Source organism: Pipra filicauda, unplaced genomic scaffold (assembly GCF_003945595.2).
Source record: "Pipra filicauda isolate LSUMZ 115617 unplaced genomic scaffold, ASM394559v2 scaffold154_size2910363_pilon, whole genome shotgun sequence".
NCBI classification, from domain to species: Eukaryota; Metazoa; Chordata; class Aves; order Passeriformes; family Pipridae; genus Pipra; species Pipra filicauda.
Genome location: NW_024104040.1, coordinates 2371126 through 2387099, shown reverse-complemented (window position 1 = coordinate 2387099; position 15974 = coordinate 2371126). Strand labels below are relative to the sequence as shown.

General features: G+C 41.1%; 1 protein-coding gene across 3 annotated transcripts in view; it reads left to right on the top strand.

Moving 5' to 3' along the window:
* The first annotated feature begins 2476 nt into the window (after window positions 1-2476).
* Window positions 2477-15974, top strand: part of MTR (5-methyltetrahydrofolate-homocysteine methyltransferase) — a 48839-nt gene continuing 35341 nt past the window's right edge. The window contains exons 1-8 of one of the 3 annotated variants that reach the window (XM_027750458.2): window positions 2477-2549; window positions 8181-8392; window positions 10887-10976; window positions 11789-11858; window positions 12875-12967; window positions 13056-13162; window positions 14423-14482; window positions 14989-15083. In XM_027750458.2, coding sequence (XP_027606259.2) covers window positions 2528-2549; window positions 8181-8392; window positions 10887-10976; window positions 11789-11858; window positions 12875-12967; window positions 13056-13162; window positions 14423-14482; window positions 14989-15083 — 749 coding nt within the window. In that variant the 5' untranslated portion in view covers window positions 2477-2527. The other 2 variants (XM_027750460.2, XM_027750459.2) reach the window with 2 other exon arrangements.

Here is a 15974-nt window from a genome sequence, read left to right as displayed (position 1 = left end):
GAACAATGCTCTGTACGACAAAGAAAAAGCACTTTTCAACTTTCAGGGCATGCTCACTGCAAATCCTTGAACGTTTCCTGCAAATGCACCATGTATTAGAGCTTCTCAAAGAAACAGCTCAAAAATTTTGGTAACTGCAGGTGTGTGTCAGCCTCAGGGTAGGGATATGCTCCAGGTTCCCTGCACTGTGCAATACTGTCAGCATTGAAACTAAACCAAGAAAAGGGACGTGAGATTCACTAACAGTGCAAAACAGTTTCAGGCTGAAGTTCTGTATTGATACTTCTTTGTTGGACTGTCTGGTTTGACGAACGCTACCTTTAACCACTCATTCCTCTTCCCTTCAGCCTCTCGAGTGTATCTTGCTTCTGTGTCAGCTCTGCAGAGCATTCTGCTGCAGATGAACTGGATCAGAGACCTGTTTCCACTGAAAACTGACCTTTACAGAAGAATTGTGGTCAAGGTCTAGCACCCACACAAGCAAAAGGATGGAATAAGGAGGATGGCACAGGGTGGAATCTAGGACTGACTTTTCATAGCACTGCACAGTCAAACTGGTTCACTCTGGTTGTGAAACTGCAAAGGAAATGGGACATCTGAAATGAACCTTTTCAAAAGCACCTTCAAATTTTCAGCATTTTTTTTCCCCCACTGACCTACTTTGCAGCAGTTACACAAACAACTGCATCAGCACACGCAAGGACGTGCTGAGCTGTGGTACAAAGATCTGTCACCACAAAGCAACTGAGGAGACAGTGAACTTTTTAACCTGAATTGCTGCCAGAGGAAATTTTCATAGTATTATGTGGCATGACAAAAAGGTTGGAAACTGTCCAAAAGTCAAGCAAGGAAATACACACCCTAAAATCTCACAATGAATGGTTCTCAAATCATTGTCCATCTCTGTAATATATGCAAATTATGTTTAAAAGGGATGAAATCAAGAACTCTCTAGGAGTACCTAACTTTTGCTTCTGCTTAGTGTATTCAACTTCTGTTGTTAGGCTTTTAAAGACTGCATTTCCAGACTACCACATCTTACACTGGAATTTTGGGACACATTTTTGCAGTGGGAGCTCAAGCTGATCACTGCAATGGTTTGCTGAGAGGCAAGGTCTGCTCTCCAACAATCTCTCCTGTCATTCAAAACCAGAGCATGGCCTCTACAACTGAAGTTGGACTACCGTCTAGTTAATTTGTGGGCTGCCTGTATTTTTTTTGAAGATGAATTAGGCATATACCTTATTTAAACAAACTTTCAATAATTTGTACACTTAAATCACCATTGACCAAAGTGACAGTTGATTATAAAAGTTCCTAGATCACATTGTACTCAAAGACTTTGTAACCACCGTTTCTGTGTCTCAAAAGAAAATTCAAGAGTAAATATTTAGCCTCCAGGAATCATCTACACTAGCGGCTTTTAATTCATTTTCAGTCCCCTAAAGACTTTCTGGGGAAAATGCAGAAGCCATTATTAAGTAGTAACCCATACTCTGAGCTGATAGAAGGCTTTACTGTTGCCCCACAGAGCTGACGCCCAGGCACCTGAAGGAGGGAAGCAACCTCCCTTCATTCCTGTTAACACAGAACCAGCAGTCCCTGCATCTTCACCTGCATCATTTACTTTGCTTGCTTAAGTCATTGCAATGCAATAATATTGCAAGCAAAACAGGAAAGGCTGGTCGATAACCCATTTTACAGACTCCCTTCTTTTCCCATTTTGATCACTGAACTCGTTTAAATGACAATGCTGTTCATGTTTATTACTGGCACTTGCATTACTAAAATGAAATGAGAGCAATGGTTATCCCCTTGGGCTATTCCGACTCTTGGCAAGCACACATTCACTACACAGTGTCGTGATTGCAAGGCCGCTCTGCAACTCTGGCAGGCAGGTATTTCTTTTAGAAGGTGAGCCCTCATATAAGAAGTTGAAAGGATGTATCACCAGAAGTGAAACTCCTGTGTCAAAACGAGGCACATTTTATTTGTTTTGTTCGACTGTCAAGCAAACTGTGCTTTAATTTGCTTAATTCCTTTAGTGTAAACTTGTTTCCAGGTTTACACGCCAGTAACACGCATCCATACACCGCTGCCAAGTCCGACTTCCAGTTTATGTAAGGCATATTTACATGTTTCCTCTCAACACTACATTTGCCTATAATTGCAGCACATTTGTCGTTTGCGTTCGAAAGAATTATTCCCCTACAACGCATTCCCGCCCTACTTCTCCCCAAGATGAGGAACAATGACTTAAGCATTTTGTTGATCCCTGCCTGGGTCCAAAATCATCCCCCCGGGGCCATCTAAAGCTGTGTCGGTGAGTTAGTTCGCAGACCAGACTCCGATCTGTGTCCGTGTGTCTGCCTGTGTCTGTGTGTCTGTCTGTGGGGGTGTGACAGGCGGATCACGCTCCCCTCGGGCCAAGAGCAGCGCGCGCTTCCTGCCCGCGCTCGGGGCGGAGCTCGCGCGTCACGGGCTGCGCGCGGGCCCCGCGGCCGCGGGCGGTGACGTCTCGGCAGCGATGGCGCCCACGGGGCCGCCCGGTAACGGCTGCGAGCGCCAGGCGCGCGGGGGGGAAATGGCGGCGGCGCCGGGCGGTGCGGTGTGTGAGGGTGCGGCGGGCGCGCCCTCCCTCCGGCTTCTGGGGGTGCCCGCGGCTCGGTGCAGGCGGGGGCGGCACTTATGCATCGCTCGTAACCTTTGCAGAAGCCGCTTGTGGCGGGTCGGTGTTGGCAGTGAGTGAGTGCTCTTGTTGGCGGAGCCTCCGGCGCTGAGCCGGCCCCTTGGAGCAGCTGCGCCCTGCCTGGAACGGGTCGGGAGGTACCGCAGGGATACCCGCACCGCCCTGTCCGCCGACACAGTTATGTCGGGAAAATAAAAACCGGAGCTCGGTAGTAGGGACTGGGTGTGTACCAGCTGCTCCGGGGCTCTAAGCCAAAAGAGTCGTTTCGCGGGTTGAACAGAAGTCCTGTAAGGATAAGTAAGGGAGGATAAGTAAAGTTGTAACTGCTGATTATCGTTGTTGGTATTTTGAAATGGACAGCTCCATCAGTGGCAGCTGCTGCCTGAAGCGATCCCAAGCACTTTCCTTTTTAATATTTCGGAGGGAGTGCCTGCTGCTGAGCCTGTGCTTCGCTCAGGATTGCATCCCTTGGCTTGTCGAACAGGCCTGCACCGGCACCGACTCCATACTCAGCTTTTGTGGTCTGAGGCTTTTCCAGGTTCCTCTGGCAAAGATGGTGGTGTTGACCTGCCCTGCCGTTTCTCCCGTGTCGTTTGGGGTCAAGCCATGACTGTCCTCCTGCTGCAGAACGGAATGAGTTTGGCTGAAATGGGAGTTATGGGAAGGTATTTCAGCAGCACCTGGAGAAGTGGTGGCAGTTGAAGAGAAGTTCTGTGTAGATGGAAGCAAAAATTGTGTGCTGGGGATGTTTGTGGAGCCCCACTGAGCAGGCACAAGGCAGTAGGTAATGGTGTGTCCATCTGGCAGTGATACAAAGGACCTGCATTCAGGAGTGGGCCATCGGGAAGCTGAGCACAGTGCTTCTCCCTAGCCTTTCAGGGGCAGTGCATGCCACAAAGCAAGGCTGTGCTGATCTGGAAGAGGGTTTGTTTCCTGGTGATTCCTGCCTGTAATGAATATCTGTTTTGAACAGTTTAATGTCAGAAGATGGACAGTTGTGGTTATAACACAGGGAGCTTTGTAAGCATGGGTTTTGCATGTTTGGCTAGAGATAGTGGACACAACAGAACTGTTATACTAAGAATTCGGTGACTTTAGTGGTAGTTGTTTGCCTTTCAAGCTAACTTTGTAAATACATTGGCTATAGAGGTATCTTGTCTGTCTGTTATTTTAAGACCTGAATGGTTCTGAAGGCAAGTGCCAACATAGAAGATGTTAGCAAGGTGCACACAGTTGCCCAAGGTGAAGTGGTAAAATCCAATGCTTCTCTCTTTGGATAGACTGGGTAACAAATAACTTAGCAATGGGGTGCTGCTGCCCACTGTTGCAGAGGACCTGTGTGCCGTCCTTTGCTACAGTTCATGAAACTCTTACTGTTGCCCGAGGGCACCCAGTGGAAGAAGACTTAATTAATTAAACAGCAAATAATGCTGAGGTTATCATGAGCTGCCTGTGGCAGACTGATAGCAAGAGCATCCTTTCTAGCCGCTGTGCAGTGATTTTTTTGAATGATGGGCAAACTTGTGCTTGGAGCTGGTATGGGGCAACGCTGGTTTGTTGAATTAGAATGTGCAAATGTGGTATGGCCCTGTTGCCCTTTAAGACAGGAGCTGGTCAGCCTAGGAAATAGGGGGTACTAAGTGCCTATCCCTCCATGTGGTTCTTCAGTTTGTGTTCTTGCACATTAACGTGCTGAAAAGGCTTCAGCACTGTCACAGCTAGGCCAATTCTCTATAAAAGTTTTGGAAGAAACTTGTAGTCCTTTATTCCCTTCCAAGTACTTGTATACCAGACTGTTTTATACTAAGAATAAATTTGTAATGGAAGTGCATAAATAATAAAAAAACAACACCTTTGAGAATCATTTCAGGCATCAGAAGAATGTATTTTTGAGGAATTTGCAACCTTTGAAGTCCTATTTCTTGTGGAGAACATGCATTTATCCCTTTAATTTTTCATATATGGCCTGTGTGTCATTGGGTCAGGATAAGGAGATGAACGAACATCATCTACCGTGCTCCCTGACTGTTTAATTACTACGTTTTGAAAAATGGAAGGTTACATACAGTTGTGCAAAGTTTATAATTGTTAGTGAATGACTGTAGGGGTGAAAAGCTTTACCAAAGAGACACCTTGTGCGCTATGCAAATTTACTTGGAAAGATCTACAAGGAGTAAAAGTTCTTGTAGCTCAGATAATTTTCTTTTGCAGATGAGTAATTCCCTTGTTCACGTGATCTCAAGCCAGAGCACTTACCTTGGGAAAGTGAAGCAGGGTTCTGTATCCCACTGACTTTCAGGCCAGTGCTGTTGGGACATTTTTGTTCATTTGGTATGGTCTGCTATTTGGTATGGTTCCAGCTCTAGAGCACTCTGTGTTATATTTTGAGTTTCAGAAGAGTGTAAAATCAAGGTAATTGGTCCTAGGTCCTGTTACTTTTAATAGTTTTTTGCCTGAGCAGAGGTAGAATCAGGGTTTGTAAACAAAAACAACAACAAAAAAAAGGCTGACCTGATTTTTCCCAATTTAGGAGTTTCTCCAGACCTTTTTTTCATTTATTTTGTAACAAACTCTTGCACCTTGTTTGGTGGAGAGAGGAATTATGTGAGTTGAATGCTGAATTAAGGTGATGGTGCGCTTTTTTGCAGACCTGACTCCCAGCTTCCTCCCACCCTCCTCCCTGCCTCCTCCCTGCTTTTCTTCCAAGGGCAGAGTTCAGCACTTCCTAGCATGGCTTTATGAATCAATCTTCTTTGAATTCTGGGGTGGTTTTGGACCTGTCTGTAGACTTAGTTTCCAACTTGAAAATTGCATCATAAGTGTGCCAGAGCACAACTCAAGTAGTGCAAGCTCCTGATGGAAGAAGAGTCAAGTGTTATCTATAGCAAGGACAGGTAATTTGAGTTTTGGTGGGCTTGGAGCTATGCCATCCATCTGTAAAACATAGGCTCTGCATGTCTCTGGTGCTGATGGCCACCTTCATGATTCCTGCCCTATTTCTTCAGCTTTTTGAGATGCTGATGAAGAAGCACGGGTTTGGGAAACTTCAGAATAATGCTTTTGCAGCGATGAAGCAGAGATATGTGCTCCTGTGAGCAGAAAACCATGCACCAGAGCAGGATCTGTTCAGCAAGGCAAGCTGTAGAGAAAGCAAAATGGACTAGATGAGGTGCAGGATTACAACCAAAGGGTAGATCTTTCCTTCCCTGTGTCTACGAGAAGATAGTTAGGAAGCATGTAGGTAAAAGGAATAGAAGCCTCTAGAAAGCAGGACTTGCTCTGGGAGGGCTCTGATAGCCCATCTCAGCTGCAGCTCTTGAGGCCAAGGAGTTGACTTAGAAGGCTCATTAAAACAACAGCAAGCTCTAATGTATGTGTGTGTCTCATCGGGCTGTAGCTCTTGCAAAGCACGGGCTATGCGCCATGGGAGCCTGCATTGCAGACCTACTTTCAGATATGATTTTTTGTGTCTTGCTTCTAAAAGCCTTTAGCTCAAGGACCAATTTTATTTTCATGAATAATTTGATGGTTTAACGTGAGTAGGTTTAAGCTCTTGTGTAAGAACCTGCTGAGCCTGCCTGTGTGGTGTTAAAACTTTCAACTTGAAATGAGGGTGGCTTGCTTTTTGGTATTTTAATCTCCCTTCAAATGCTTCATACTTGTTAGAGAGCAAATTTTGTTTGGCTTCTCTTCATGCTGAGACTTTATCTGATTTAGAGCTGTTTTCCAGAGTATTGGTATAAATGTAACCTTGTAATGCTTTCCTCTTAGCCTCAGCTTCTCTTCATCACATTGTTTTTTAACTGTACTGCTGCCAAAACAGAAGTTGCATTGCAAGAATGCAAAAGGAAAAAAGTCAAATGAGTTAGCAGTTGCCAGTGATTTTTAAGTACTACCGTGTGTAGTAGTAAGTTGTACTTAAGTTGTAATGAGACATAAGGATATTTTTGTGACTCAGAAATCATTAGTTTTTTACAAGGGTTTTGATGATAGTTCATAACCAGAAAGCAATACAGGTCTTTACTTAGAGTAAGCCCAAGCTGAATGAAGGAGACAGATAAAGAATAGCACATCATTCATCTACATGTTTGTGAAAGGTAAGTGGGGTCCTACTCTTGTAGTTTGGGTTTTTGATAAAGAGGCTGTTTGATTATTTTGTGATATATACAGCCTTATCAATGCCTGTAAGTATCTGAAGGGAAGGTGCCAAGAGGGTGGAGCCAGGCTCTTCTGGATGGTGCTGAGCAGTAAGACAAGAGGCAACAGGCAGAAACTGATGAATGGGAAGTTCCATCTCAATATGAGGAAGAACTTCCATACTGTGTGAGTAAGTGTTCACTGGAACAGGTTGCCCAGAGAGGTTGTGGGAGTCTCCCTCACTGGTGATAGTCAAGAACTGTCTGGATGCAGTCCTGTGCCACGTGCTCTAGGATTACCTTGTTTGAGCAAGGAGGTTGGACCAGATGACCCACCGTGGTCCCTTCCAACCTGACCCACTAAGTGATTCTGTATGTGTGTCTTTATTCTGAAATGATTCTGTGTATGTTCTAAAGAGGAAAAGTGGAATTACTTTTGTCGTGGTCTTGTTTTCTTTTTTTGTAGTTGGTTGGGGTTTTTTGTTTTATTGTTTGTTTTTTGTTGGTTGGTTGGTTGGTTGGTTTTTTTTATGCCTCTGATTATAGTTCTGACTTTTTCTCTAATGTTTGGAATGGTCTTTGTTTGGGATCTTGAAGCATTATAGTACTGTATCTTCATTCCTAATGATAGCGCTGAAATTTCTACAGTTTTCTGTTTCAGTCATGGTTAGATTTACCCTGTCAAGTATCTTGTAATTAGCATGTGATTTGCCTGCTTTGTTTTCTTCTGGTGTTTTTGTGGAGGAGAAAAATGTCTTGCTGTGTTTGTGCAAAAGAAAGTAAAGCCTGGCTGTTATCTGTTGGTGTATCTTGGCGTTTGCCACGTTGTTATTTGGGACTCGAGTGAATTTTGGACTCAGTTGAATTGTTTTTGCTTGTTCAGTTTATTTCTCTTTTTCTATCATTATGATATAGACAATTAAAGTAGGTGTGGTTCTTTTTTAATGAAGTTTAGTAATTTCTGGTTTGCACTTGCATAGCACTTACAGTCTGGTGTCTGTACCAAAGGGCAGCTCTGAGTTGCTGCTCAAATGTTGCTCTGGTGGAAGTTTATATAGAGAGTTTGACATATGCCCTTGTGAACTTTTGATAATAATTTTATCTGTGGTTGATTGTGTGCAGGTGACTGTACTTAAGTAAAGGACCAGTTGGGTTTAATTCTATTTAGATAGATGGAGCTGTTACCTGACATCAGGTTATTGGAACTGTAGGTGAAGTAAACCAATTACTTCTGACTTCAGTGGAGGATTAGTTATTTTATTCCATTTCTCGAATGGGAAGAGCTCAGGTTGCGCAAGTGTATAGATAGAGCATCTCAGAACTACTTAAATATTTGGTTAATTTTCTTACAACAGATCCCCAGAAAAGTGTGGAAGATGAAATTGAATCCATTCTGCAGGAGCGAATAATGGTTTTGGATGGAGGCATGGGGACCATGATTCAGCAACGTGCCCTGTCAGAAGAGGATTTCCGAGGGCATGAATTTAAAGATCATTCCAGGCCTTTAAAAGGCAATAATGACCTTCTTAGTATAACTCAACCTGATATAATCTGTGACATACACAAGGTAGGTGGTTCTGATTTCTGTCTCTTGACAAGAGAAGGAGGGAGAATTTGGCCTCTGCGCTCCCCTTTTCCATACCACAGGCTGCTGGCTCTCCTGCGTCTGTTGGGAATAGGGAAGAGAGTGCTAGGTAACCATGCGAAAAAGAATGAGCAGATTTGACTGTTCTGGTTGTGTGAGCATAGCATTCGTGTCTTGGTTCCTGATGTCACCCAGGCAGTGCTGTTTTTAAATCCCTTTTTGACTTATGTCCCTAATGTATTTCTATTAATTGTAGATTCTGTTTTATTTCATTTTTATTTCCTTTTCTTCTCCTCAGCCAGCACTAGAAATGCATCTAACTAGGACATATCGGAATTCTAGATGCATTTCTATAATTGCGTGTTAAAGAGCTGTTAAATGTGGCAGCCTGAAGGCCTCTCCATAGTTAATGAATGTATGGGCTTCCTAATGAGTATTCGTGCTTCCGTATTCTTGGGTTTTCCCTAGAATACTAATGTGTGGCCCAGAGGATAAAACAGTCTAAACTGCTGATGATTAGGAGTTTGCAAACAGATTTCATTATTTTCCTGTCTTCAATTAGACTTTAAAAAGCAACTTCCTTAGTCTTGTATTTATTGAGCTGCAGGTATTTGTAGGTCTTACTGTAATAATTGAAATGCTTGGATGCATCTATTTGTTATTCGGTTGAAGGTTCACATCTATTCTGGGTTTTTCCAATTATTTATTAACAAGATCTGTAATTCACTGATGAGAGTCATATTTGGCTTATGTTTGTTAAACTTAGTAGGTAATCTGTATGTTTTTGTTTACATCCTAACTGTCATTCTTTGGATTTTAAGAATGATGAGCTGGAAAGAATCAGCCTTTGACCTATAAAAATTTCAGGAGGAAGTATTTGTAGACTGAGTTCTGTCCCTACACTGTCAACTGAGCTATAGTGGTCAGGAACCTTGGACTTTATATTAGTTTGTGGTTTTAATAGGATAAACTGCTTTAACAACTGAATTTTGCAGGTTTAGTGGAGTAGTAGTGATGTGACTTGAGAATGTATGTATTCAGTCAAACCAGATAGCCTGCTGTTATCTCTCCGATGGCCAGTTACAGGTGCTTTAGGAGAGTACCTGTAACAGCACTGCAGCAGCTATTGGTCAGGTGCTTTCTGAGCAGTGGGTGATGACTTCATATTTTACAGCTACCAGTGGTTATTTCTTCTGAGAACTGGACAGAAGGAACTTGAAATAATAGATGAAAATATTTCTACAAAGTAGCTATGATCCCGCTATATGTATGGTGGGTGGATTTTTTTTTTTAAATTTAATTAATGACTCAGTGAGTCAGATCTCAGAGGTATCAGTAACTTGAAAAGTAAGTGTTAGCTGTACCTTGTCTGGCAAAGACAGATTCAGAGGTAAGAGATGTGATATATTTTCAAAGGCAAAAATTATCTTCCTGATTTGAGCATATTTCCTTCTACGGTGGTAGACAGTAAAGTCAAAGAGCTTTTGCTAAAATGACAGATATGAACTAAACAAAATCTAGTAAAAAGATGGACACATTTAACATGTTTAGATGTTTTTCAGAAACTTAATTACTTGATTATTAGTGGACATGTAAGAGCTTGTATATTTTCGTATAGTTATTTGTAGGTACTTTCGTACGTTTTCAGGAGGAGCTGTGAGAAAGCATATTTGTTTGCAGAAAAATATGTTTTAAAGCAAGTTTAATTATTTTCTGCTGTCAGTTGAATGAAGACTTTATTTGCAGTGTTGAACTCACTGAGTTCATCTTACTCTTATAGGAAAGTCTGAGTGGTTTATGTTTAATGGCTGCATCAGTATTTTTGACTTACTAGCACTTCAAGTGTTTTAATTTCCTTGAATATGCAAGGATCATGTAAGCATTCAAAGGGATCAGAAAGAGAAGTTAGGGAGGGGGGAGGGCAACTGATAGAGGTTATAAAAATGCAGGAAAGAATCTGCAAAAATATTTCAGTTTGCATTGATTTCAGTTTATTTCAGTGGGAATTAGACAAAGTGGAGCAGAAGACTTAAATGTTTTGTGAATCTTGGCCATTAGTTAAACTTTAAATAAGATCTGCACAAAACCTAATTCTTCTAAGCTTGTATTCTGTTGTTGTTTAACTGGAATTCTGAGACTGCCCACAGCAACCCTTGATTGCTAGTGGGAATTGGACTGCGTGCAGAAATCTAGAATGTGCTCCAGGTGCTGGACTTCGTGGCAGAGGTGACTCTATAAATGTCACTTCTTAATAGAAAAGTGTGGCTGACACTGAAATTCTGAAAATTGTTTCCGTGGAACATTTCCATAGCTTTGGCCCTGTGCTTTAGAATAAGGCCTTTAGAGTTTGATCTACCTTGAAATAGGAGATGATTTGTGACTTTATCAACTGAATGGGACAAAGGAATTGGGCTACTTTCATTCTGTGTCTCATGTCTGGAGGTCTTTTGGAGCTTTTTTCTTTCATATCTTGCAGGAATACTTGCTGTCAGGCGCTGACATCATTGAAACTAACACTTTCAGCAGCACCCGAGTTGCACAGGCTGACTATGGCCTTGAGTATTTGGTAAGAATGCTGAACTATTTACATATTAAGATATTAAAAAAGTTTTTTTTTTTGCTATCAGCAGCCAAGATTAGCATAGCCCCAGAGTTCATTTGCTACTGTGTTTATTGGCTACATGCTGCCTCTTGAGCCATGCGATGGGGTTGTAACTCATTTGCACTGCTGTGGACAATTGTACTTGCTGTTTCACAGATATAGTGTACTTCTCGTTGACAAAGGCAATAGTAATTAGTCCTAGATTTTGTTTGAGCATTCACAGAATCAGTTCTCTGAACAGGGATATTTTGCTTCAGTCCTTCCGACATACCACAATGGATCTACTTTTTTCTTGGAAGCACAATTTGTGTGTTGTTTGTGTTGGTGTGTGTAGAAGTCCTTTCTGGCTTACATTTGTCATACCTATTCTTTGTTGTTTTGAGAATTTGAAGAAATATGTGAAAGAAAATACTTGGAAATATGCTGCTTGAATAAAAAGTGAATTTAAAAGTAGGTTACTTTTATCATCAAAGTCCTGTTCTTCAGCTTCTGTTGTCTTCAGCAGGATTTAATCAGTACCTTACAGATTGAAATTTTATGATTAGCAGTTGTTGGCTGGGGCATGTGTGGGATGACACCTGCCGTGTAACTGTGTTGCTGAGATGTATAGAGCTGTTCCTTTTGAAACACTGTAATAGTGCTTATATATATTTGTGTGACCTGGGGACCCGTCAGATTGTACAGTGAGCTACTGAATGAAGTGTTGTGTTTCTTTGAGAATGACTTAGGCTGTGCTCAACTAAATGTTGCTCAGTAATTTTCTGTAATTGTTCCAGGCATATCGGTTAAACAGAGTCTCTGCACAGGTAGCCAGAAAAGCAGCGGACACTGTAACTGCTCAGACAGGTAAGCAGTATTTATTTTAATTTCTTACTCATTTGTGGTTTTGGCTGTTTCGCTACAATCTTTGAAATGTTGCTAACAAGAGGATAGCTGGATGTTTTACATGATGGGAACATAACATGAGACTTTGCATGTCTGCAAGTTAGGCACAGTAGCAGCAATTTTATATCTCTATTCATATCACACTAATTTCATCATGTTTGAAGGATCTGGTCCTTAATGGGTTGTGCAGGATAGCTGTCCTGTGCCTGTTTTAGACTGTGGGTGATACACATCTTCAGATGTGTTTTAGAGAAAATAAACTCAGCAGGAACCATTAGAAGTTCCTTAGATTTGTACAGCACAAGTCTTTGTACTGCAAAACTAGGATAGCTGATTGTAGTTAAACATGGATTACCTGCTAATCCTAGTGTATGGCTGGTGGTTTAACTTTATTCAGCAGCTACTGGAACGATCTTAGTATGTGACTGTCATCTGTAAATGTTCAGTCTTTTATCTTCCAGGCATTATGTGAGGGGGGTTTTAGCTCATTTATTGCTGTAGGCAGTGCTGTCTTTCAAAGACTAGTAATTTCTGCTTGTATTCTACAATCAAACTGTGTTTCAAGCTAACAGTGCTGCTGCTGTCCAGATAACACCTTACTGATGTGATTTATGGTATGCAATAAGAATGTAAGATTTGAAATATGCTTTCAAAAAGTAGGGTTTTTTATGGCACATGCTGGAATATTCAAATAAGGTTGTCTAGTGAAAAATGCCAGGACAGTTCTGTGCTGTGCTTTTAAAGTAATTCAGTGTAGTTTCCTGTGTCAGAGACAAATGATTCTTAGAAGAAAAATTCATTGAACCAATTGCCCTTTTCATAGATGTTCTTCTGTCTGAATGATATGCATGTCTTGGTGTCCTTGGAGATATTTTATATTAACTGTCATTGTAAAGCCAGAAGTAAATTGTTTAGTTTCCTTATTTTTCCTTTTTTCTTTTTTTTCCCTTTTTTCCTCCTCCCATGTCTTTGTTTAGGAATTAGGAGATATGTTGCTGGAGCCATGGGTCCAACAAACAGGACACTCTCCGTGTCACCATCTGTGGAGAGACCAGATTACAGGAACATAAGTATTTATAACCATTGAATTATTTAACTTAGGCGGTGGTCTTGTAAGAGATACCTTCAGATAAAATTAACATCCTTCCTGTTTTACAGCTTTTGATGAACTGGTGGAAGCCTATAAGGAACAAGCCAAAGGACTTTTGGATGGAGGAGTTGATATCTTGTTAGTGGAAACCATATTTGATACCGCCAATGCTAAGGTGAGACTTCTGGAAAAAACCCACCTCAGTAATACAAGTAAGGAAATTTTTTAAGAGCTATCAGCTAGTGCTTACTAAATACATGAAAAGACTCTTCAGTTGATAGCAAATGGGTAGAATATGAGGAGATGGCTTTTAATCAGCCTTTTCCAGAATGCTTCCTTTGCCTTTTAATATGTGCCATTTGTATCGTTCTGGCTGTCTGTGCCAGCTGTCTGCTTATTCCCAGAAGCTCTACTGTATTGCAAACCATCTCCAGTGGCATCTGATGTTTGTATTTTTCAGTATAAGCTTGTCTGCCGAAAGGATGCTTGTGATGCACACTGGAGAGGGAATGTCCAGTGTATCTGGTTGCAGATGTGCAAAGGCTTGTAAGAGAGTTCTATTAAAAGGTGTTTTTTGGGGAGAACTCTGACATCAGGTTTAAAAAAGAACAATTGGAATAGAGGCTTAGAAGGGTAAAAGAGAAGGAAGAAAATGTTGAAATATGCCACATTTCATGTGATTTTGACACCTCCTTCTTTATCTAATAACTGCTCAGTGCAGGTGGTGGAGTTAGGGTGCTTAAAACTGTCTTGCAATTTTACATGGAAAAGTCTGGCTGGATGTGCACATGGCATTTCTTTAGACTTTTGCCACAGGCTTATTAATGTATTCAGTGGCATGACTTATCGTTTGCAGATTTGACCAGTCATGATGGAGGTTTGGCTAGGAACCTGTAGGCTTAATGTTATGCTGAGCTCCTGTTCACATGCAGCTTTCTTACCCTAAGGAGGCAGGACATTTTCAGGACCTTCTGAGGAGTCACTTACAGTCCTTACTGTAAAAATTTGTGGAGATTAGAACCCTTTGGAACTGGATATCTGAACAGACAAAAGGGCAGTGAGTGTGTACTGAGGATAGTACATAGAACCATGTTTGGGGCGAGGGTTGTGTTGCAGATGTGAGGGAGAAGTACTTGCTGATATGATTTTGGTTTCAGAATAGTCTTGGTCTTATTTGGTTACCCTGTGATACTTCCTTTCTACTTGGTACCAAGATGTGTTTTGGAACATCTAGAAAATGTTAGAGGTAAGGGTAAAACTTCTTGAGTGTAGTAAGTTCTGGCAGGCCATATAAGGCAGCAAGTTGCATAAACAGCCATAAAAAGTAATAATTAAAGAAAAAGGCAGCAAACCCACAGAAACAAAAAACCTTCCAAACAACAAACTGAAGAATTCCCAAAGCATAATTAATATTTTGCAACATATTCTTCTGTAGGCAGCTCTTTTTGCACTCCAGATGTTGTTTGAAGAAGAATATGCTCCCCGACCCATATTTGTAAGTATATTTTAATATTTTACAAATGCTTAAGCTTAATTTGTGAACAAGCTGAGATGGCAGTTGATTAAAGTGCTTTGAAATGAAGGAAATTAGTGTATTGAAAATGCACTTTTTTCACATGATTGTGAAAATAAAACCTCTTACATGAAGAGCTTTGTAAAATCAGCCTTGGGTAGCTCTGTCCAGCTGATCAAGCTGAAGACGGAGGAATGACTTCAGTCCAGTTCATTCTTTGTATTTCTGCAGGAAAGGTCTGATGATGATTTTTTTTTTCAGGCTTTCTGTCTTAGGGACAATAAGAACCAGTGCTTGAAGGATGAAATTAAGCAAAGTCTGCCATATTTTCAAGTAGCATGAGGTTTCATTTTTCTGTTTGGGTTGTGTCTTATCCCTTTGAGAGGAGCACAGGTCCCTCTTCTTTGACTTATAGCAGTTCAACCATTTAAGTTCTTAATTTTTTTGTGCATTTAATTCTCCTTTCTCTGTGTTCAATTGATATTTAGGTTTCTGGAACCATTGTGGATAAGAGTGGGCGTACCCTCTCAGGCCAGACAGGAGAGGCATTTGTCATTAGTGTTTCCCACAGTAAGCCACTTTGGTAAGGAAATGTATCATTTCTTCTTTTAGTAAGTTATCTGTAAATTGTGATTCTTTTCTATTTTAACGCTCTACTTGCATCTAAATGGAAGCTATACAAACTCTGATCGTATTTACTCATATGCATTGCTAACATGTTCTGCTGTCATTCCCTCAGCAGAAATTGTTTCTAAAGTCAGCTGAATTTTTAATTAATTGCTTTAAATAATCTGGGGGTTTGTGTTTACAGTGAAATCACAATTAAGTCAAAATCTGAAACTGTAGTTTGCTATCTCCTACTATTTTTGGGTTGTCCGAGGAGCCAATCCCTGGTACTTGTAAGGCAGGGCTTACATCTCTTTCTTAGAGGGAAGCAGTGCCAGCTGGGAATGTTTCTGGGTGTCTTGAATGAGAAAATTGTTAAGATATCATTACAGTGTTCTTTTTACTGACCTCTTACAAAAATGTGGTCTGAGTATTTTTCTCAAGGATGTGCATAGTTATTTTGAGAGCTCCTGATGCCTTCATTTACTTGCATTCTTTTCTTTTCAGACAGAAAAGTTGAAATAAGCATGAGGTTGAGTTCTGCGCAAATGGATAATGTGGCAGATTTGGTTATTGTACAAGGTTTTGCATGCCCATTTGAATAGTGTTCCCTGTTTCCCTATTCTTTTGTGTTTCTGTATCCTGTTCTATCGTCTTCTTGCCTCCTCTTCCCACTTTACCATTTTTACTCTCAAGTTGGTTCTTCACACAAAAACTTAGACAGGAAATAGATTTTTTTCCTAAGATGTTCTATCTAGGATCACTAAGTCACTGTTAGTAGTGCACACCATGCACATTGTGATGAGCCATTGTTTGTTTTTACAACAAAATTCCAGCTAAACTGCGCAATCTGTCATCTCAGTGATAC